The following is a 21,940-nucleotide window of genomic DNA, read 5'->3' on the forward strand; positions in this document are numbered from 1 at the left end:
TTTCACATTCACTTATGACTCCACCATAAACAAGAGACGCAAAAATGGCAGAGTTCCAAGATGAAAACCGCTGCTGAGCAAAAAGAACATAAAGGTTGCCAGAAAACGTGTTGATGATCCCCAAGACTTTTGGGAATATACTCTGTGAACTGACGGGACAAAAGTTGAACTTTTTTGAAATTTGTGTGTCCCATTACATCTGGTGTAAAAGTAACACTGCATTTCAGAAAAAGAACGTGGTGTTAGTGTGATGGTCTAGGGCTGTTTTGCTGCTTCATGACCTGGAAGACTTGCTGTGATAAATGGAACCATGCTGTCTACCAAAAAAACCCTGCTGGAACCATGCTGTCTGCTGTCTACCAAAACATTCTGAAGGACAATGTGCGGCCATCTGTTCATGACCTCAAGCTAAAGCAAACTTGGGTTCTGCAGCAGGACAATGATTGAAAACACACCAGCAAGTCCACCTCTGAATGGCTGAAGAAAACATTGGAGTGGCCTAGTCAAAGTCCTGACCTGAATCCTATTGAGATGCTGTGGCATGACCTTAAAAAGGCGGTTCATGCTCGAAAACCCTCCAATGGTTCTGAATTACAACAATTCTGCCAAAATTACACTGTAACAGACTCAAGTTATCGCAAATGCTTGATTGCAGTTCTTGCTGCTAAGGACGGCCCAACCAGTTATTAGGTTTAGGGGACAAGCACTTTTTCACACAGGACATGTAGGTTTATATTTTGTTTTCCCTTAATAATGAAAAGCTTTATTTAAAAACTGCATATTGTGCTTACTTGTGTTATCTTTTTTTAATTCAATTAAATTTATTTGTATAGCACTTTTGACAATTCCTATTGTCTCAAAGCAGCTTTACAGAAGTATGGAAACAGAAGAGAGAGGAAAAAAGAAATAAATCTATAATAATAATAATAATAATAATAAGAAGAAGAAGAAGAAGAAGAAGAAATAAGGATAAAAATAAATAAATGAGTATACACAATTAATGTTTAAAATTCATTTAAAGAATATTAACTTAACAAGATGTTATCTTTGACTAATATTTAAATTTGTTTGATGATCTGAAATATTAAAGTGTGACAAACATGCAAAAAAATAAAAAAAATTAGGAAGGGGCCAAAACCTTTTCACACCACTGTACAATATATATCTGTGTTTTATTTTGACCTCATCATTCTCCTCTTTTTTTTGTAAAGGGAAGTGATGGATTGCCAGGGCAAATGGGAAAGTCGGGTCCACAGGTAAGTATTAATATATGTCTCAATCTATTTTATAGCATGCATTCATTGATTTTGCAAGTGAAAAGATACAGAAAACAATGCAATTATCTACCAAAACAGATATGGTACAAAACCCTGCTTAAATGCTGGCCAATGTTATAGGCAACAAAATTGTATATTATAGGGCTGCATAGAATGGGGCCACTGTAATACAGTTGATTTCCACATGTATCAGCAGGAGTTGAGAAAAATTGTGGTAAGTGCAGGAACCGGGATTGTAACGTGCGTTGAAAGAGGAGAGAGTGGGGGATCCAAGTGCAGGTAAAAGATTAATTAAACAAAACAAGTAATCCTGGGAAAGGCAATGACCACACACATAACACACATAACAGCCATAAAGGACAACAACCACAAAAAACTCAGGGTTAAATACATTCAGTGAACCAATGACAAATGAGAACAGGTACAAATGACTAACGACAACCAATCAGAACATAACACATACATTAGGCCAGAGAGCAAGGGAAGCAAGACACAAAATACAAGACAGGATACAAAATAAAAGACATGAAAACCATAACATGAAACAAAAGCCAAAACCAACGTGACAGCCAAGTAAAGTGATTCAAACTGATTCGAACATGGTCATTTAGATTGAGGTTCCCTAATCGAATTTACCCTTCTGAAAAGATTACTGTGTAATAAACAGTGTTGTATAAAGTACTAGAAAGCAATACTTGAGTAAAAGTACAAGTATCGTACTAGAAAAAGACTTTGGTAGAAGTGAAAGTTACCTTTTAGAATATTACTCAAGTAAAAGTCTTAAAGTATCTGATATTTACTGTACTTAAGTATCAAAAGTCATTTTCTGATATTTAATGTACTTAAGTATTTGAAGTAAAAGTAAAAAGTTAAATTTCAGTGATTTTCGGTAGGCATAAGAGGCACTTCATCCGGTAGGAAGAATCTGTCATTCCAAATGTACAGAAACATTTCTTGCAAATACGGCCACGGGTGTATAACGTTATCTTCTTCACCCTGTTCCCCTGCTCTTTGCCCGGGTTCATGCGGCTCTTACGTTCATATCGAAGTTTGTATTTGTGTCTTTTTATTGTGCGTGTTCGCTTTGCTTGAGTTCAATACGGTAATTTCGTCAAACGCGCATGTTAGTGGGATGAAAATACCTCAACGTTTCCCAGTAGGAGCAAGATCATTTGAGTAAACAATTTGTGTCAAGTTCGCTCTTAAAATGGCAGGGGAAAAAAAGGTGATGATCATGTGTGCCCATGTGTATGATGTGGCTCTTTGCGGTAACACAGTAAAAAATGTGGCTCTTGGTCTCTGACTGGTTGGCCACCCCAGAACTACGATAACGGGAGGTCCTCCAGTAGGTGCTTCCATGGCGGTTTCACTTGTGCTTCCTCCTCCTTTAGCAACATTACGCTGAAATAGAGCGTGCGGAAGGGGGCACGGTGGCTTAGTGGTTAGCACGTTCGCCTCACACCTCCAGGGTCGGGGTTCGATTCCCGCCTCCACCTTCTGTGTGTGGAGTTTGCATGTTCTCCGGTTTCCTCCCCCGGTCCAAAGACATGCATGGTAGGTTGATTGGCATCTCTGGAAAAATTGTCCCTAGTGTGTGATTGCGTGAGTGAATGAGAGTGTGTGTGTGCCCTGCGATGGGTTGGCACTCCGTCCAGGGTGTATCCTGCCTTGATGCTCGATGACACCTGAGATAGGCACAGGCTCCCCGTGACCCGAGGTAGTTCGGATAAGCGGTAGAAAATGAATGAATGAATGAATAGAGCGTGCGGAGCTGCGTAATGTAATCTAGGAGCAGTGATTCGCCAAACCTCCCTTATTGCAGTCGCACACATTTCTTCTGATTTTATTTTGTAGTAACGAGTAACAAAGATGCTTAGTGGAAATATAACAGAGTAAAAGTATACATTTTATCTAGGAAATGTAGTGGAGTAAAAGTGAAAGTTGACATAAATTTAAATAGCGAAGTAAAGTACAGATAAGTGAAATTTCTACTTAAGTACAGTAACGAAGTATTTGTACTCTGTTACATTACAACACTGGTAATAAATTAGTTGTTTCATATAAAAGTTGGTTTAAATGTCAAAAAAATGGTTAAAATGTGTTCAGTCTCTAGTATGGTTGGCTCTGTTCATAGTATATCATATCATATCATATCATATCATATCATATCATATCATATATCATATCAGCCAGACAAGACAAAAACAAAAGCAGCACAGTGGAGAAAAGTTAATAAAATATCTGTTAATTGCCAAAGTCCTAAAATGCTTTTTCTGTTATTCAACATTTGGTCAGCAGTTTTTAATTTCTGAAAAAGGAAAGGAATAAAAAATAAACCTAATTCAAAAATATCCCATTTCTGAATGATAACTGGACATGCGACAATATTGACCATACCTCTCAAGCATTACAGACAAAAACTTCGGAATCTGGCCATCAATACGTGTCTGAAATTTAGTATGTATAATTAACTGCACTTAACATTTCTTCATCATTTATTTTGTGTTATCCAGTTATTTATTTCATGCATCTTTACATAATACAATATCTGAAGTTGGTGTTTTATCTACAGATGAATCATGGCAAATGCCATAATGGCTTCTGCATGTCTAATGCCTTTAAAACTGATCTATGCACAGGGAAAAGAAGGATTACCAGGCCCTGCTGGACTTCGAGGTCTTCCAGGAGATAAGGCAAGTGAAAACACTCCTATAATGTCTTCATACTGAAACTTCCTTAAAATGCAAGACACAAAACAAGAACATTTAAGTGGTGCACAGACTTTGTATAAAACAGAATTAAATAAATCGGGTTTCTTTTGGTTACATGAAGCAATTTTCTGATTTAAGAGAATTTATGCTAATAGTGAGAGATGTCTGTGTGATCTACTACAACTTCTCACCCTCCTCGTCTGCCCAAAGTAATTAGACCAGTCCTAAATGTGAGATTCCCCAGTGTGTCCATAGTTTTCATTCATTCATCTTCTACCGCTTATCCGAACTACATCGGGTCACGGGGAGCCTGTGCCTATTTCAGGCGTCATCGGGCATCAAGGCAGGATACACCCTGGACGGAGTGCCAACCCATCGCAGGGCACACACACACTCATTCACTCACGCAATCACACACTAGGGACAATTTTTCCAGAGATGGCAATCAACCTACCATGCATGTCTTTGGACCGGGGGAGGAAACCGGAGTAACCGGAGGAAACCCCTGAGGCACGGGGAGAACATGCAAACTCCACACACACAAGGTGGAGGCGGGAATCGAACCCCGACCCTGGAGGTGTGAGGCAAACGTGCTAACCACTAAGCCACCGTGCCCCCGCGTCCATAGTTTTATTAAACAAAACAAGGACTAACTAACATAATAAATATAACAAACATGGCAGGGATGACAACGATGCACAGATAACTAAAAGAACATGAACAATACAATATTCACATTGATGTGACATGCGTAAAGACAAAGATCTATATATACTGTAACACAATTAATCAAAGCTTAACAAGACACAGGTGACATGGCAGGAAAAAGGTAAGGGCGTGGCACAGCCCACATGGAAACAATAAAACACATGGTTAAGAGGAGACCTGCCATCCTGCCCCCTAGTGGTGTGGCCGGGGACTCTCCTGACATCTACATAGTTCAGGGGATGTGGGTGTGTTCTGTGTTTGTGTCTTAACTCATTATCCCACAAGCTATATAATTGTGAATATTTGCACAAATAGTCATGTTATCACATTATTGTATCGCAGTATTATTTACAAAAAAATAGAATTGGTGTTGTGCTACATGTGAATATAAAGTATGGCAATTTTTATTGTCTATAGGTCATTATAATGACCAGTTAAATTTTGTAGCCTCATTCTGTAATTGATATAAATGTAGATTTAAACATTTGCACTTTAATACAGAATACTGCTAAATAAAGACATGTTTTTTTCCCCAAGCACTTTGTATAACAATTGAATGTCTGTGTTATCTTTTATCTTTTTTCTACATTGAAACACAGAACTTATCACACTTTTCACTTCACTGTCTAATTCAGTAAATTCCATTGTAGTTCATGTGACACTGCTCCCATTAGGACAGGTACACATTATGAATACTACCTTCTGTGCAAGCATCTGTTCACAAAGAAGCACTTAAAGAAAGCAAAATTATCCATCGGTCATAATCTTCTTCATATACTTATTCACATTAATAAACATGCAGAATTTTACATGATTTGAAAGGATGAACAAACAATATACTTTGTAAACCCTGCAGAGAAGTTGAATGACTGGACATTGTTGAAACATAAGCCTGAATCTTTTCTTTTCTTTTTTCAATTTCAGGGATTAGTAGGGGAGCCAGGACCAGCAGGGAGAGATGGAGAGAAAGGACAGAAGGTAGTCAATAAAACTGAACCTGATTTGAGCAGTCAAGTGTTCCATTGTAGACTGCCAGGCACTAAGAGGCAATCTTTATGTTTTAGATGAGAATGCATATATAAATCATATTAAATAATTAGTTCACTCAGAAGTATTTTTCTTGTACAGATTTGCTCCCTGTGGACCAAGAGTCACTACAATTCAATAATACTCACTTTTATCCTATGATGAAACATTGCTATCCTGGTGGGAATGGATTTTTCCATTATGAGAAAGTCCTGGTTACAGGGTTTAAAAGCTGATGGAATGTAACTAAAATGCTATGGCATTTACAGTTTTTAGGTCTCAGTGATGGTGTAGTTCTGAAAGATGGTACTGGCCACAGACATGCTAGTAGCTTGTTTGTTCCTTAATTTGTCACTGTATTGTGAAGGCAAAATGGAATTCAATGTAATCTCTGCTGATATATATTCTGTAGTATTATAATACAGTAGTTGGTCAAGTATAAATAATACATGCCTTCCCTTAAGCAGGTTGCAAGGATCGTGCATTTCTGGCTCTTTTTTTTTTGTAAATGCCAGTAAACTGGCAGATTTTGCATACCTATGTCAATTTAAGCTGCTCATGCATAGACTAGCAAATGACTTAGTGAAATATGTTTCAACAAATGTTAGATTTTTACAACAAATAATATAAATATTTATGTATCAACATGTATTACATTTGCTGAATGTACATGAAATGTGTGTGTGCAGGGTGATACTGGTGGCATCCAAGGGCAACCTGGCCCACCAGGTCCCAAGGGTGAGCCTGGAGTTGGAGGACTTGGTTATACTGTAAGTCAGAGTTGTTACTCTCTTTAGTTCATTCTGTGAGAGGCTAGTCATCTCTTTCAGCCTAATTCTAACAGTGAAAGATACAAATGGTACAAAGTCCATTATAAATTATTTTTATTTATTATTTTCATTTATCAGATTATTTTAAATATTTTAATTAACTTTTGACAACTAAAAACAGTCCATTGGTAATGACCTCACACTTCAATAAATGCACCTGCAATAAATGGTCTCAAAACTGGCCAATGTGACTCATGAGAAAAGCACCAGGATGAATTCTAAAGTGTATGCAGCTACGTTATTTTCACAGGTTTAGCCAAACCTTTGGTCAGCAGCTTATCATACATTTGAGAAAAATACTTTAAATACAACCCAATAATTTTTTAATCCCAAAAACATGGAATGTTTTGAAGAAGTACAGTAATGATAAAGGTTAGTGTAATGAGTCTGTCTGTGTTTTTCCCTGTTTCTGTCTGCTGGTCTGCCTTGCTGTTAATTGTTTGCTCCGCCCACTCATTTGTCACCATGGACACTAATTGCACTCCATCTCTCCCTCAGGTGTGTTGTCTTAGTCACGGATTGTCTCTGCTTGGTGATTGGTTCCTGTTTGTTATATCTACTCTGTTTGTTCACTTCCCTGGTGTTGGTTGTTGTTGGATGTTTGTGTCTATGTTCCTGTTTCCCGTTTGCTCAGTGTTCTGCCCTGTTTTGCCTGTCCGTCGGTTTGCCTGTTTCTCGCTTTGGTTTAATAAAAGATTGAACTGCATTTGGATCCTCACTTACCTTTGTCTCACCGTGACAGTTAGAGGCTGCTATGTGTTTTTTTATGTTCTTTAGAAAGAAATGTAGTGAAAAATAATGTAAATGTAGAGTTTTTAGGAGTTTTTTCTTTTTTGTTTGTTTGTTTGTACCTGATCAGAGAGGGTTGGATGTCCATGCACTTCACAAACACAAGAGGTCCAACCCAAATCCACCTGATGGATCCCCTGCCAGGCTTTTTTTTTATTTTAGCTGCATTTCTTAGGCAGTCCTTAAAATGTATTTATTTTTTTTTGGCAGTCCATCTCTGTAATTCCCCCAAGCACCAAAACTCATAATAAACAAGTCAGTTACGATCTTTGGGCTTGTGTAGAACAAAAATGTTAGAGTTTAGCCTATAGATTAGTTTGCATTGACAAACAACTTGAGGCCAATTTGAATGGTGCTAAACTGAACTGTCTGAGTATCTCTTGTTAATTTCATTAGTCCAATAAGCTCCTTTGTACAGTATAAAAAAATAAGAACTTTTTATTTCGCACATATTAATGCAGACTTCTTATGGATTATATATTATAGTTGTAGTCTTACAACTATAGTGTACTATAGTTATAGTAATATGTGTATCTTTTAATACAATTCACAAATCACTGTCTTGGCAGATGAAACTGAAGACAGGTTTGTGAATTAAAAATTCTATTTTATTTTATTTTCACTTTTCAGCATTTTAACAACGCACACTATGCACACGCTCCGCTACGCACTTAAAGTGGTTTCAATCGTTTAGCATACACCTGTCTAAGAACCACAGAGATTGAACCAAGAAAACATTACCAAAATATGTGTTCATTTAATACGTAAAACACTTAAATGCATTTGCAAATACAATCCAAGACTTATTTTATCTAGTTTTCTGTCAATAAAATAATATTAGTCTAACAGTAAAGTAAAATATACAGTATAGTTTTTAGTCTTATAGTGAAATTTAATTCAGTTAATTTAGCACCGTTCTAAATATTCAAATATCTAGATATATTATATAAAAGTATAATTCTAATCATAAGTAATTCTAATAATCCTCTTTTTTTGTGTAGAAATTGGGACTAATTGGGACTTTGGGAATTTGGGACTTCAATCCATTGCAGCTGTATTTTTCTGCATTGTTTAATTTAAAGCTATAATATGATTTTATATGCTTTTTGATAGGTAGAGGTATTACCTGGGCCGAGAGGATCAAGAGGGCCAAAGGTGGGTAGCATTATTTACCAAAGTATTTAACCACATTTTTTGATATTATTCAACAATCCAGTGTGCTACTTTTAACAGCTTAAGACTAGTACTTTAAATCTGTTAAGATAACTACACCAGGTTATGTGTATAACACGGCTCCCTGAGAAGGGAAAGAGTTGCTGCGAGAGGGCTACTCGATGAGAATGCTTTTTTGAGGAGGTTGTGGCTGAAGCTCTGTGTGCGCACACGCCAATTAAATGACTCAGATAGGACATGTGATGAAGGGAATACACACCAACAAATCCATATAAGGGAAGTATATACTATATACTTCAGCTTCTATTTGTCTGAAGGAAGTGCAATGGATGGCCGGGGTGTGGTGAGTAATGCAACACCCCGTTACCTTCTAAGGGAACCGGGTTAAATAAATAACCTGGTATAGTTCACTTTTGAGGAAAGTTGATGCTGTATCAACACTATGTGAACATCAATACCCATGGCACCACACATCGGTTGATGACTGTGCCAGAGGCCGTGAGAGAACACGAGCACGGCAGTAGGCCTGCAAGATGTCCAGACAACCGGCTATCCTGGGCACCTTGGGGACATATTCCATCCTGGGGTTCAGGAAAGCATCGGACATGCCAGGGGCAAATTCTAGGCATGTGAGGGTGACTGACAGGGCCTGCAGATCTCCCATATGACGGGCTCAAAGGGGGCTTCCAGCAGCCTCTCCAGGACCACCGAGAAGTCCCAGGAATGAAGGCGCAGTCTGCAGGATGGTCTCAGCTGCTTGGCACTATACAGAAAACAAGAGACTAGGGGGTTTCTACAAGAGGAGGTGCATGTTATGTGGCTAGGACTAACATACTTAAGTCCTTAGCTCAGACATTGTTCTATGTAGCACCATGGTCCTTGAGAAACATTGTCTCATTTCACTGTGTACTGCAACAGCTATATTTGGTTGAAATGAAAATAAAATCTTCTTGACTTGGATTTCGCCATTGTTGTCCACACAGGCTGCTCAGGTACTTGTTCAGTCTCTTGTCATTTCAAGACTGGACTACTGCAACTCTGGCAGGTCTACCTATGAACGCAATTTGTCCTTGTCAAATGATCCAAAATACAGCTGCACAACTTATTTTCAACCCGCCTAAATTCTCACATACTACCACACTTCTGCGCTCCCTCCACTGGCTTCCAGTAGCTGCAGGCATCATATTCAAAACACCGATGCTTGCCAACAAAGCCAAAAATGGACCAGCTCCCTCTTACCTCAAAGCTCTTATCACTCCTCGCACTGCACCTCGCTCCCTCAGATCTACCAGCACTGCTCGAATGGTCACGTAATCTCTCAGGGTAGGAGGTAAGTATACAGCAAGACTCTTTTCTGTTCTGGCACCAAGGTTGTGGAATGAACTTAGATGTTCGTCCAAACAGCTGAATCACTGGCTATCTTTAAAAGACGGGTGAGGACCTTCCATTTCCTGAAACAATTGAACTTTTTTTTTCTCCTGTTATGCGTATGTTTAAAAAAAACACAACAGTTTGGTTGATGGTATCCTAATTCTGCAATCTAGTGAACCAGTGTTAATGTATTTAGATATTGCCTCAGGGTTCAATCCCTCAAAACGATCTAGCTCTTTTAGCAGGTCAGCCTGGTAAGCCTGCAACAAAGACCTTACCTACAAAGACTCTACACAGCTTAGAAAGAAGCAGAGGCTTTCTCCATGTGGGTGATGTAGGGGAGAGATAGCTTGTGAGTGTCTCTTGAACTGTAGGTATTCCTATGATTTTCTAGCCTACAGTGCCCTAGCAGTCGTTGGGGAAAAGAGACAGGTAGAATAGGGATTCTTCAGGATCTCGATACCTTGAAATGGAGGTTTTCCGAATCCGAAATGGGAAGATCGGAGTCAGGGGAGAGGGCAAGAGTAAGGGAAGGATCCGTCTCTTGTTTTGCTTCCAACAACTCAATCTATAATGTAGATGCCCTTATATGGATTTATTGGCATGTATTCCCTTCGTCATGTGTCCTATCCTAGAGATTAAATTGGCGTGTGCACACAGAGTTTCAGCCTTGATGCAGCGTTGAGCTCCCTCAAAAGGGATCTCCTACTTGTTTGGAAATGTTTTTCACCCATTCTCTCTGGCAGGTTGTTTAGGTTGTTTGGATAACATATGTGGACCACAGCTTACAGCTAGTGCCACATATTCTTGAATGGATTAAGAAATAAGAGCTGAGCAAAGCTTACCCTAACAAGCTGTCATCCAAGCACTTTACTGTTGGCATGTTGTTTACTGAGGAATGAGTAGTGCTGAGGAATGTAGTACTGTAGTGTGGGATTGTACCACTCATAGTATTTAAATAGACGTTCACTCTCATCTGACTATAAAACCATTCCACAATTTAACTGGGTCACTCTGAGCCCCAGAGCACTTTGATGTGATTTTATTTCAGTAATGGATTCTTTCTAGCCACCCTCCCATACAGGTCTTAATATTAAGCCCTTGACTGGAACATCTTTGCTTTTGTCCCAGCCAATGATTTCTGTAGCATCTTATAAGTGATTGTTGCCTTCTCTGTGGCTTCCCTTACAAGTCCTCTTCTTGCTCTGATAATTAAGGGATGGTTGTATGATCAGTGACTGGGTGGTATGATGTATTTTCCAATTCTTCATAATTACGGTGGCCGGGAAGAGCAAAACCAAAATATTTCCAAATCTGAAAACACAACAATTCAGAAAACAAAACCAAACAGATCCAAAAACAAAATAATAAACGAGAAAACACGACAATTCAGAAAACACAACAATTCAGAAAACAAAATAACAAATGCAAAAACAAAATAGCAAATCAGAAAACAAAATTACAAATCCAAAAACACAACGACAATTCTGAAAACACAAACACTGCTGCCTGAGTCACCTCAGACTTGCTCATTGGGGATATATACATACATATTGTGAACTAAATCTATCTAATATTAATCTTGAATTTTGTATTCTATTAATCTTTATATTATTTTTTATAATAACCTTTTGTTCTATGTTTATGTTCTGTAAAGCTGCTTTGAGACAATGTCAATTGTAAAAAGCGCTATACAAATAAACGTGAATTGAATTGAATTGAATTGAATTTAATTGAATTGAACAATGACAATTCAGACAAACCGGAAAAGGTAGGTACTGTATATTTTGCGAATGGAACTTTCACTGCTGATTGGATGAGACATATGCCACTGAAGATATACAGGAGGTAAAGCAGGCTGTGGCAGTAGGAAGTTGATTAGTGTGTGTATGAATGTGTATAAATGTATTGTCCTTACAGTGGATTAAAATATGGGGTTTTGCCAACTTCTGTTCTGAAACAGGCAAGTGAGGGTCCTCAAGCTCATACAACACAGCAATTTGAATTGCTGTATGAAATTATGAAATTAATTATTGTATGAAATTAATACCTTACAAGCAATTCACACAGTGTAGGCTAACCTTTTTTATATAACCCTTCTCATTTTAAGAATCTCTTTTTTTTTCATCTTTTTTTCATTTTTTTTATTTCCATCTATTATTTTCTTTTTGTTCTTCATTTTTAAAGCTTTCCCTCAGAATTATTGTCTGACAAATGGTATTTGAAGTAAGGTTATTTAAAAAAAATAAAATAACTTTTTTGATTCACAGGTAGAAGTCAACTTTATCCTTATTATGGAATATACAGAATACAAAATAATTTGGGTCATGGGATTTTTCTTACATACAACCAATATCAATTTAAATGGTTTAATTTTGAGATCACTCTTTTAAGATAAATGGTGACACAGCACAAAATTTCAAAGCATCACTTGCAATTCAATAGTTTTACAGGCACTGTATGGGTTTTAAAAATGCACGTTATACCTATGATGTTTATTAATAACTGTGTTATAATGTCTTGATTCATTACTAATTAAATCAAAATGTTTGTATTAGTTTATACACCGATCAGACATAACCACTGACAAATGACGTAAAAAGATTATCTTGTTACAATGGCACCGGTTATGGGGTGGATATATAAGACAGCAAATAAACAGACAAACAAATCTGTTGTTGAATTTGGAAGCACATCTCTTTTAACAGGATAATGCTCCCTGAGACTTTGGAAAATTGCTTAGGAACGGTTTGAGCAACATGAGGTGTTGACTAGGCCTCCAGATTTCCAAATTATTATTATTATTATTATTATTATTATTATTATTATTAATCAGACAAGCTTTCAATTTTTTAGCTGAAATATGATCTATGTTACATGCAACAGCCCTTTTGAAAATTTTATATACTGCAGTTGTTACTAGCCAAAACATTAAAACCAGTCTTTAATATATTTAATATGTTAAATATTTAACATTAAATAAGATATGTTAAATTTAAATTTATCTTTAACGGTTCTTTCTCTTAGGGAGAGAGAGGAATGCCAGGGATACCAGGAGAACCAGGAGAAAAAGGAGAACCTGGTGTGGGAGTTCATGGTCCACCTGTAAGAGAATTCTATAGTTTTATTTACGTTTTTCCTTAATTGTATTTTAAATGGACACCAGTTTTACCAAAATACAAGCAAACAAATTATTACACTGATGTAACTTACTAATTCTTTGTTTGAAGAACTGTGTTTGAAGGATTTACAGGATATAATGATGTTAGAAGTCACCTGTAGTTTTGTTAAAAATAAACTATTGTCCTGTATATGTGTGGACAAATGATATTTCTATTACATCTTAAGGGGATGATGGGACCAAAAGGGGAGCCTGGAGTAGAGGTACATTCTTTTTGAAGTTTATCTATTATTTTTTTCCTTATTGAATTAAGTGTTGGATTAGGAAGAAGAGACTGTTTTAAGATTATTCCTCTTTGTCTCAGGGTCCTCGTGGCCCTCCTGGTTTGCAAGGTCTTCCTGGAGTCCCAGGAATCCAGGTATCATTTGGCTAGTTATAAACAATGCTTTAATAATTTTAGCTCTGTGCTATATGCTATATTGTAGATTGTCTATCAAATTCATAAGAAAAACAAGAATGTTTTGTGCAATGTTGACAACAAATTTAGAACAATAAACACTAAAATAATAAATTAAACATGCAAGACAAGGCAAATATAAATATAAACTTAGGAACTCCTTTTGATCTCAAAAATCTTGCCTGTGGCATAATTGTTGGTGCCATAAGGACTGGTTTGAGTATTTGATCTCCTGGGATTCCCATGCAGTGGAATACATGGTCTCCTGGGTATTCCATTAGTTTTCACCAATAACGAATAAAACGAATAACGAAATAACGAATTTTGTGGATAGAAATGCTTTTTAGATAGGTCATCTATGACTGGCTACACTGGTTTGAGACAGAAAGGCTACAGTAACTCGGGTAAGACTGGAAAAAACTTAGCTAGGTTTGATGACTTGATTTCAGCTGAGGCTCACAGACAATTTTGACAAAATTTGAATCCATCCACAGCCTGCCTTGATTCAACAGTCCAGGCTTGTTGTGGTGGTGTAATGATGTCAGAAATGTTTTATTAGCTCACTCTGGGGCTGGTGATACAAATCAATCATTGCTTGTCACAGCCTAATTACAGTAATATGGTTGCTGATCATATCAGTATTGTTCATATTCAATATTGAGGTATCTAGATATGAATTTGATAATGATCAGTGTATGCCTAGGTAGTCTTAATTATGTGTAATATTTACAGCCATGTCTCATGAATTGAACAGAGTCAGTCATGTCTTTAAATTTTGCATGTATGTATCTGGGAATTTATGCAGTTTTTTTCTGATTATTTCTTTTGCTGTTACATTAAGGGACCTCCAGGTCATGAAGGCAAACCAGGGCCTCCTGGTGAACCAGTGAGTTCAGTTCTCCTTGCATATATTAAAATACAAAACTGCATTCAAACATTCATATGACCCATGATCCAGTCATGAACTAGATTGGATAGATCATAATAAAAAAAAATCTTACAGGTCAAATTACAAGATTTTATTGGTCATATATGCAGTTAAATACAGAATATTTGAAATGAAATACTTGGATTAAAATTAAAACCTGGCCAAAATAGTATTTGATGCACAATTATGTTACATGTAGTAACAGTACAGGATAGGAAAAAATGGAGTAGTCTATAAACAGCAGCCTTGCATAGTTCTTTTTGTTGCTGTCAGTGTGGGTGTGGGTGGAGTGAAGGATTTGAGATATGGCATTCTTCGACCTACTGGGTGGTCTGGAGGGGCTCCACAGTGTCAGTGATGGAGTAGCAAATGGATTTTTGTATAAACTACTCAAAGATCTTAGTCTAAAAATGGAGGACTAAGGAACAATAGTCATTTAGGCAAGAGGGTTTATTTTTTTGGCACAGGAATGAGAGCTTTTAAAGCAGGTGGGGACCAAACACTTAGCTAATATCTCCTTGAAGATGTACGTAAACAAGCCTGCAAGCTGATCAGGGCATCAGGATCTCAAGGCAAGACATGATGTCTTGGCCACTCACTTTCCTGTTTCTCGTTTCAGAGTCTTCCAAACCTCATCTTCAGAGATGATCTGCTTGCTCGTTTATCACTAACAGAGCTGCTTCCATCTGTAGCTCTAGAAAGCAGGCTAGTGCTAGCACATTGAGCCATGAAGTGACCTAGAGAAGAGTCATCTCTGATTAGTATACTCTTCCGAGAATATTTTGCAACAGCTTAGCGTCCTCTCATTGTTGCATTCATACAAACAATACTAGTGATGTGATAGTCAACACCAAGGCTTTTGTATCAAAAAAATAAATAGTGATGTGATGATAGAATCCCTTAATCCCTTGCCAAGGATTCAAGTGCCTGTCTCCTCAGTCCCATGTGAGACAATATTCTAAAGGGCACGGGAAGTAGTAGATAGAAATCAAACTCATCGCTATTGACTATTGAACAACTTGAAATTCTTCAAGAATTTCAGCTCCTCAGTTCCAAAGCACTTTAACTGTTCAGTTTAGAAGTACTTCATCTACCATTCCACAATAAACACTTATTAAATCATGGGTTTAGGACTAAGGACAAAACCTTATTTACATAAGGTTCAAGGCTGCAAGTCTTGAACAAAGCAGATTTATTAAAAATAAATGCAACAGGGCAAGTTAATATATTTCATTTAGAAATTATTCATAATTCATTCATAAAGTCTCTCATTTACTGATTCATACATTGTGGAAGTATTACAGTGGCACTGACACATGGCATACGAAACACTCATTATTTTATGGATTGTAACCTACTGTCAAAGTACAGGGGTGTTTCAAAGGATACAAAGACCCAAATGCAGGATAGCTAAAAAAAACAGATTTATTAAACATAACTAACAAAACTGAAACTCAAAAATAAAAAGCCAACATAATGACTCAAACCACAAAGACATTCCGCACTGCCGAAGCCATCGTGGCATGGCTAAATACTGAATGCAATTAGACAAATAAGGGACAGGGTTGCTGAGGCTGGAAGGAATAGACAAGGGCAGGGCAGACGTGAACAGAAAACATAAACAAAAGGCAAATGGCAAAAATCCGGGCTAGATCCTGACACCTACAGTGTTTATTACATGAAAAATAAAAAAAATGTCTGGGTTCTCTGGGACATTATTTATTCAACCTTTCGACAACGAGATGTCACTAGTGCTCATGATGTAGAAAACCTTTGAGTAATAAACCAATTGTTGAGTGGAAATCCTCGGTGTGTAACAAGGCCATTGTCTTTTAATGTCCTTGAAACTTGATCATGTAAATAATACCCATAAATGCTGTCTACATTTGATTGGAATCATAAATCACAGTATATGTATGCCTATGTAATTTCTCAAATTCTTGGATGAACTTTTTGTATTTTTTTTTTGAAAATCACAGTATATGTATGCCTATGTAATTTCTCAAATTCTTGGATGAACTTGGTTAAAAATTTGTATTAACTCTTCTTGTGTTTTTTACTCCAGGCAGCATTGCCGATCGTTGGAGATTTTGCCTCACATCTGAAGGTAATGTCTTTCTGAAGGTAGTCTTTCTGGCTGCCTTGAGAGTATTTGCTGAATCTATATCAAAATATTTACAAGGTCTTTGTCTAAATTATTGGATAGAGAAAATATGTACAATTAACAAAGCAAACAAAATCTTATAGCAGGTGTAAGATCCTTAATAGCGGTACATGAAAGAACAGCACAGAGACGTATTTGTGAATGACAAAAATCACAAACGTGGATATATTTCACAGTTTTCTCAACAAAGTAAGCAGTGCAATAGGTTGAAGTCTACTTAAGGCGTTTCAAGCCTATGGAGGGTGAGGGCCTATGGAGGTGAGGCAGTCCAGCCAGAAGTGGTGGGGGTGAACAGATGGCTTTCCCAGAAGTGTTGCTAGAGCTTAGCAGCCTCCAGATCATCCATATTCATGGGAGTCTAGAAAATAAATAGCAGAGAGAGACAGTACATTAGTTCTGCCCGAATCGTTTTAATTTTCCCTCTGTTCCGCTTCTGAGCCCGGCTCTCCGTTAATCTCCAGGGTGCTGCACAAAGGCAACCTTTCTTCTATTTAGTGTGGCATGCAAGCACCACCACCACAGCCCTTTAGCTCTGATCCCCCACCTGTCAGTGGTTGTTTTGGTGTTGGCCCCCGACTCTGTGCTGGACCTGAAACGAGAAATCTTGTAAAGAATGAAACCATCAAGTTACCCAGGCCTTAGTGTCCTTTGCCTTGGCCATTGACAGTAGGGGGCGTGATTCCCCCGATGCAGTAGCCCAGGTACTGTGCCTCAGACAGCCCCAGGTGGAACATTTGGAAAATTGCCGTTAGCCTGGCATTCTGGGGGGCTCTCAGAACCTTGCCAAGTGGTCCAAACACATGGAGGAGTGGATGATGTCCATGATGCGCAGAAAGGGATGGGTCATCTCCACGCATTTACCATTGATGGTGCTGAACTCTGTCTTAGACCAGGCTTCCAGGGTGAGGGCAACCTGTCAATAGCTGTTAGTTAGATCTAGACTGGAAATGACCCTTCCACACACGCTCCACGAGATCGTCCATTCGTAGAAGGATCTAGCTGTCAAACTCCGAAATCTGATTGAGCCCCCAGAAGTTATTGCACAGGGGGATTGTGCTCTTGGGGATCTGTTATGGGAGAAGCAAATGCAGACACAACACACCAAGGATTCACTTTTTCAGGATGTTAATGTGATAGATTTGTGTGTCACATCTGAAGGTACATCTGCACACTTACCTGGCTGTAGCAGCCTGTAGTTCACAGGTCTCACCCTCTTGATGACTGATTTATGGGACCTGCCATTTCTCCAGGAGTTTGCAAGCAGCATTGAGGACCAGTAACGTCACCTGTTTGCTGGGCCGGAACTCCATGAGTTGGGTTGGTCGGTTGGATGTCTTTCAGGATTTCGCCCAAGCTGAAGTGTGTGAGGAGCTCCCTGGCAATGTTCCGGGAGGTGGCTTTCCGAAATGGGATTGCCATTGGGGTATCAGGTGGCATACTCCACAATGACCAGGATGTATTTGTGACCAAGGGCTGACTTTGGTAATGGCCCATACAGATACAGATACAAATACAGATGATCGAGAGGGGAATGAGAGGTGCTCTGCAGAATGCCAAAAACTTCACTGTTCATACCTGGCTAGGTGAACCATTCCCACAGCTTTTCTTCGGCCTAGATGTCCCTCTAGTGGGTGTGTATAGGACAGGAGCAGGAGAAGGGTCGTACGGGGTCATGGTATGAGCAACAGGATGCAGGGCTCCCTCTTCATGGTAATATAATAGGCCATTCTTTACAAGGAAGTTCATAGTAGGCAGACGGTAGTAGTTGGAGGTGGTCTGTTGTCTCCCCTATGGCAATACCAATGCTGCCATACAAGAAAAAATGCCTGCCCCACAGGGCCATGTGTACTTGCATAGGCACTGCTGCATGCAGAAGAGGCAATGCAGGAGTTGGACAATGCTACACTCCTAGTGTAATGGGCCCTGATAAGTTGAAGCCATTTCACACACCTTGTTGAACGGTAATAGGATCACCCCTGTTGTGGCCACCAACGCAGATGAAAAGTTGAGAGGAACAGTGTTCATAGGCCCTAAGCATCTGAACTGGGCATAGTAACTGCAGATTTTCTTGCTCTGGAGACACATTAGCCAGAGGAAAGAAGGCATTCAGGATGACTAGCTGGCTAGTTGATAAGAGCACCTTCAGGGTGTAACACGGTATGGGGAGCAGAGTAGCTTTAACCATCCCATGAGTGAAATCCAGGTAGGAGGAGATGGCCTAAAAAAGACCAACCAAGGGTGCCTCTTCATGGAGGCTTCATGGATGTGTGTGGCTAGCAGATGTAGCAGCAACAAACACTTTAAGGGGAGCTGGGTCCAGGTGGTGCTTTTTGCACCATGATAGGAAGAGACTTCAAGTCATTGCTTACATTTTCCGAATGGGGGGTTTCCTAGATCTCAATATATGCTGCCAAGTGATCTGATGAGAGAGGTACCAGTCTGGTGATCTTGAGCTGTTTGGGTCCCTGAAACATTGTGCTCAAAATGAAGTATCGAACTAACTAAGAAGGTGGATCACTAAGACGCAAGCCTAGTTAATGTTCATATCAAACATAAAAATGGGGGGAGAAATGTGAATTGTAAAAAAATGTGTAACGGCAGCACTTTTGCTGATCTCTAAAGTTTAATGAATTTACAGAAAATATTATAACTTCCAGTGAATGAGTGTGTGTGTGTGCCCTGCGATGGGTTGGCACTCCGTCCAGGGTGTATCCTGCCTTGATGCCCAATGACGCCTGAGATAGGCACAGGCTCCCTGTGACCCGAGGTAGTTCGGATAAGCGGTAGAAGATGAATGATGAATGAATTATAACTTCCAAGGCTCCCCTAAAAGAACTGGCAAAAACTTAAGTCAACTTATATACGAATATTTTTTTCAAAAGTCTGTTTAAAGTAAGACCTTTCTTTCCCAGGATGTTTTATATTGTACTTCTGTAACAAGCAACTATCAGTAAATTAATAATTAAATTATTATAATCAATAAATTAATAAATTAATAGTCCAGATACAACTTTTACTTGTCATGGGTACCATGGCCGAAGGAAAGAAGGGAAAGAAAGCCCATGCAGTTATAAATAATTACAAGTGATGAATAAGGTATTCCACTGAGAAACTGTTTGTGAGCAAACATTGTGAAGTACCACACCATTCAGTGTATAAAATTACTTATCTAGCTTGTGGTTTGTGTGTGTTCACAAGTTTATTGTGCTATAGAATGCCTGCAGTTTGTGCCAGACCAGAATACCAGGATTACCTGGACAGAAAGGGGAGAAGGGAGCACGTGGAGCTTCTGGTGGAGATGGCATTCAAGGGGTCAAAGTAAGAGACTAAGAGCAAAGAGAAAATAATTACACTGACACATCTTTTATAATTAACATAAATACAAAATCCTTAAGAGTCTTTGTTTGAAAGGTAAATAAAATTTAGGCAAATAAAAATCATATTTACTATGTGTTTTGTTTTATAGGGTGATCAGGGTCTGAGAGGTCCAGTTGGTAACCCAGGAAAAGAGGGTCCTAAGGTATAATATGACCATATGTGATATTATTGTCTGTTTTCTAGTGCTTTGACTATAATCTCTCACTATAATCAATGCATGCATATTTGGAAATATATTGATTTAAGTGTTACTGAAACTGCTGAGCAGTCCCCTGGAAAACAATAAAATGCATAATACATGTGGAGTGAAAGAGATGAGAGGACAATGACTGGACTGCTGTGAGCTGACAGGAAGTCTATATTGATTCAAATAAGCATTTTCTTTTCAAGCATGGTGAGCAGAAAAGCATATCAGAATGCACAGCTCATCAAAACTTGATGTTTATTTCTAGCAATTCTAGCAAGTGTTTGTGCTGTGGCCTGGTGTATATGAAACAACCAACTCTAGCTCCTGTTGTCTGGGTGCTGGCCAAAGTATTTGGAAATATCATGTACCATGCTGTAGAGTAGGCAAAAAACATGGTTGGTCTTATGTCCACTGCTCCCTGTTAGCTGGTGCAGTGGCACAGTGAAATCTGTTGGGCAGAGCTATGAAAAATAAGCATGCAGCTCACATCTACAGAGTCCTCCCCAACTCTATGGCTAAAGGACACAAAGCTCTTGACAACAGCAGAAATATACATCAAGTTTCACTTGTGTTTGGCAAGTATAATAATAATCTGAGGCTATTATGGGAGTCTGGACAGTTCAAGGCTTTAAATCTCCAGTTTTTGTGATCCTGACAACAAGGTTCCCTTTCGAGGGAACTCAACGCTGTGTCAGGGCTGACGCTATGGGAACACTTCTGTGAGGAAGTTGTGTCTGAAGCTCTGTGTGCAAACACGCCAATTTAATGGCTTGGGAAGGACATGTGACGAAGTGATTACGCGCCAGTAAGTCCATATAAGGGCATCTACATCACATTACTCCAGCTTCTTTGTCTTCAAGAAGTGCTCTGTTTGTGTGTCAATTGTTTGTCCTGTCTGTCTAGTGCAGGGAGAGAAAAAAAAAAAATATATATATATATAAATATATATATATATATATATATATATATATATATATATATATATATATATATATATATATATACCTTGGCAGTGGCCTTCAGGGCGGCAGCAAACCCCGGCCAGTCGTGTCCCAGTAGGAGGGGGACCGGGAGATCTGGGATAAGTCCGATGAGGAGTGGCCACTCTCCTACTTTGCTACGGATCTTGACCTGTGCGGTAGGGACAGAACGGGCATCGCCATGGACACACGAGACCGCGAGAGTCCCCACCGACTTTATGGGGGCAGGGAGTACAGTGGGCCGGGCCAGCGTGACTGTACTCCCCGAATCCAGGAGCGCCGACACCGGGCGGCCATTTACCTCCACGGTAAGGCGGGCCCCCTTTGGAATGGTGGGGGTGTGTAGGCCACAACTCGCGAGCCATTGTTTGGGGGCCTGAGTTGGGGCTCTGAGGTCCGGTTCGGTGGGCATAGGCTCATCAACCGGTCCCAGGGTGGGGCGGCTATCCAGAGGTCTCCTCTCCCAGATTCGTTCGGACACTGGCTGTTGTCGGGGCTGGGGGTGGCGGGCGCTGGCCTGGAAGTCTCTTCGAGCATCCCGACCCATTTCTAGGGTGGCCTTGGCATGTTCCAGGGTGTTCAGAAGGTCCTTGGTGTCCTCTGGGCCCTTCAGCCCAACAGCCTTCCGCTCTTCGGCCGGCAGCGCTCGTAGGAACCGGTCCATGGCCACTCTTTCCGTGACCTCTTTGGCCGTTAGTCGATCACTCTGCAACCAGCGCCGGGTGATACGCAGCAGTTCATCCATCTGGGGGCGAGGATTGCTAGTTGGATCATACCGCCACCTATGGAAATCTCCGGCTGCCGTGACATGGGATCGACCACAGCGGACAAGAATTTCCT

General features: G+C 39.3%; 1 protein-coding gene across 4 annotated transcripts in view; it reads left to right on the forward strand.

The window, feature by feature from the left end:
- LOC132841849 (collagen alpha-1(XIX) chain) overlaps positions 1-21,940 on the forward strand; it is a 124,383-nt gene that overhangs the window by 48,013 nt on the left and 54,430 nt on the right. For all 4 annotated transcript variants that reach the window (XM_060864429.1, XM_060864431.1, XM_060864430.1 and 1 more), the window contains 12 exons: positions 1,212-1,256; positions 3,917-3,970; positions 5,621-5,674; positions 6,412-6,492; positions 8,455-8,496; positions 12,913-12,990; positions 13,234-13,269; positions 13,371-13,424; positions 14,305-14,349; positions 16,457-16,498; positions 19,769-19,873; positions 20,022-20,075. In XM_060864429.1, coding sequence (XP_060720412.1) covers positions 1,212-1,256; positions 3,917-3,970; positions 5,621-5,674; positions 6,412-6,492; positions 8,455-8,496; positions 12,913-12,990; positions 13,234-13,269; positions 13,371-13,424; positions 14,305-14,349; positions 16,457-16,498; positions 19,769-19,873; positions 20,022-20,075 — 690 coding nt within the window. The remainder of the gene's footprint in view (positions 1-1,211; positions 1,257-3,916; positions 3,971-5,620; positions 5,675-6,411; positions 6,493-8,454; positions 8,497-12,912; positions 12,991-13,233; positions 13,270-13,370; positions 13,425-14,304; positions 14,350-16,456; positions 16,499-19,768; positions 19,874-20,021; positions 20,076-21,940) is intronic.

The sequence above is a fragment of the Tachysurus vachellii genome, chromosome 2 (assembly GCF_030014155.1).
Source record: "Tachysurus vachellii isolate PV-2020 chromosome 2, HZAU_Pvac_v1, whole genome shotgun sequence".
Lineage (NCBI taxonomy): Eukaryota > Metazoa > Chordata > Actinopteri > Siluriformes > Bagridae > Tachysurus > Tachysurus vachellii.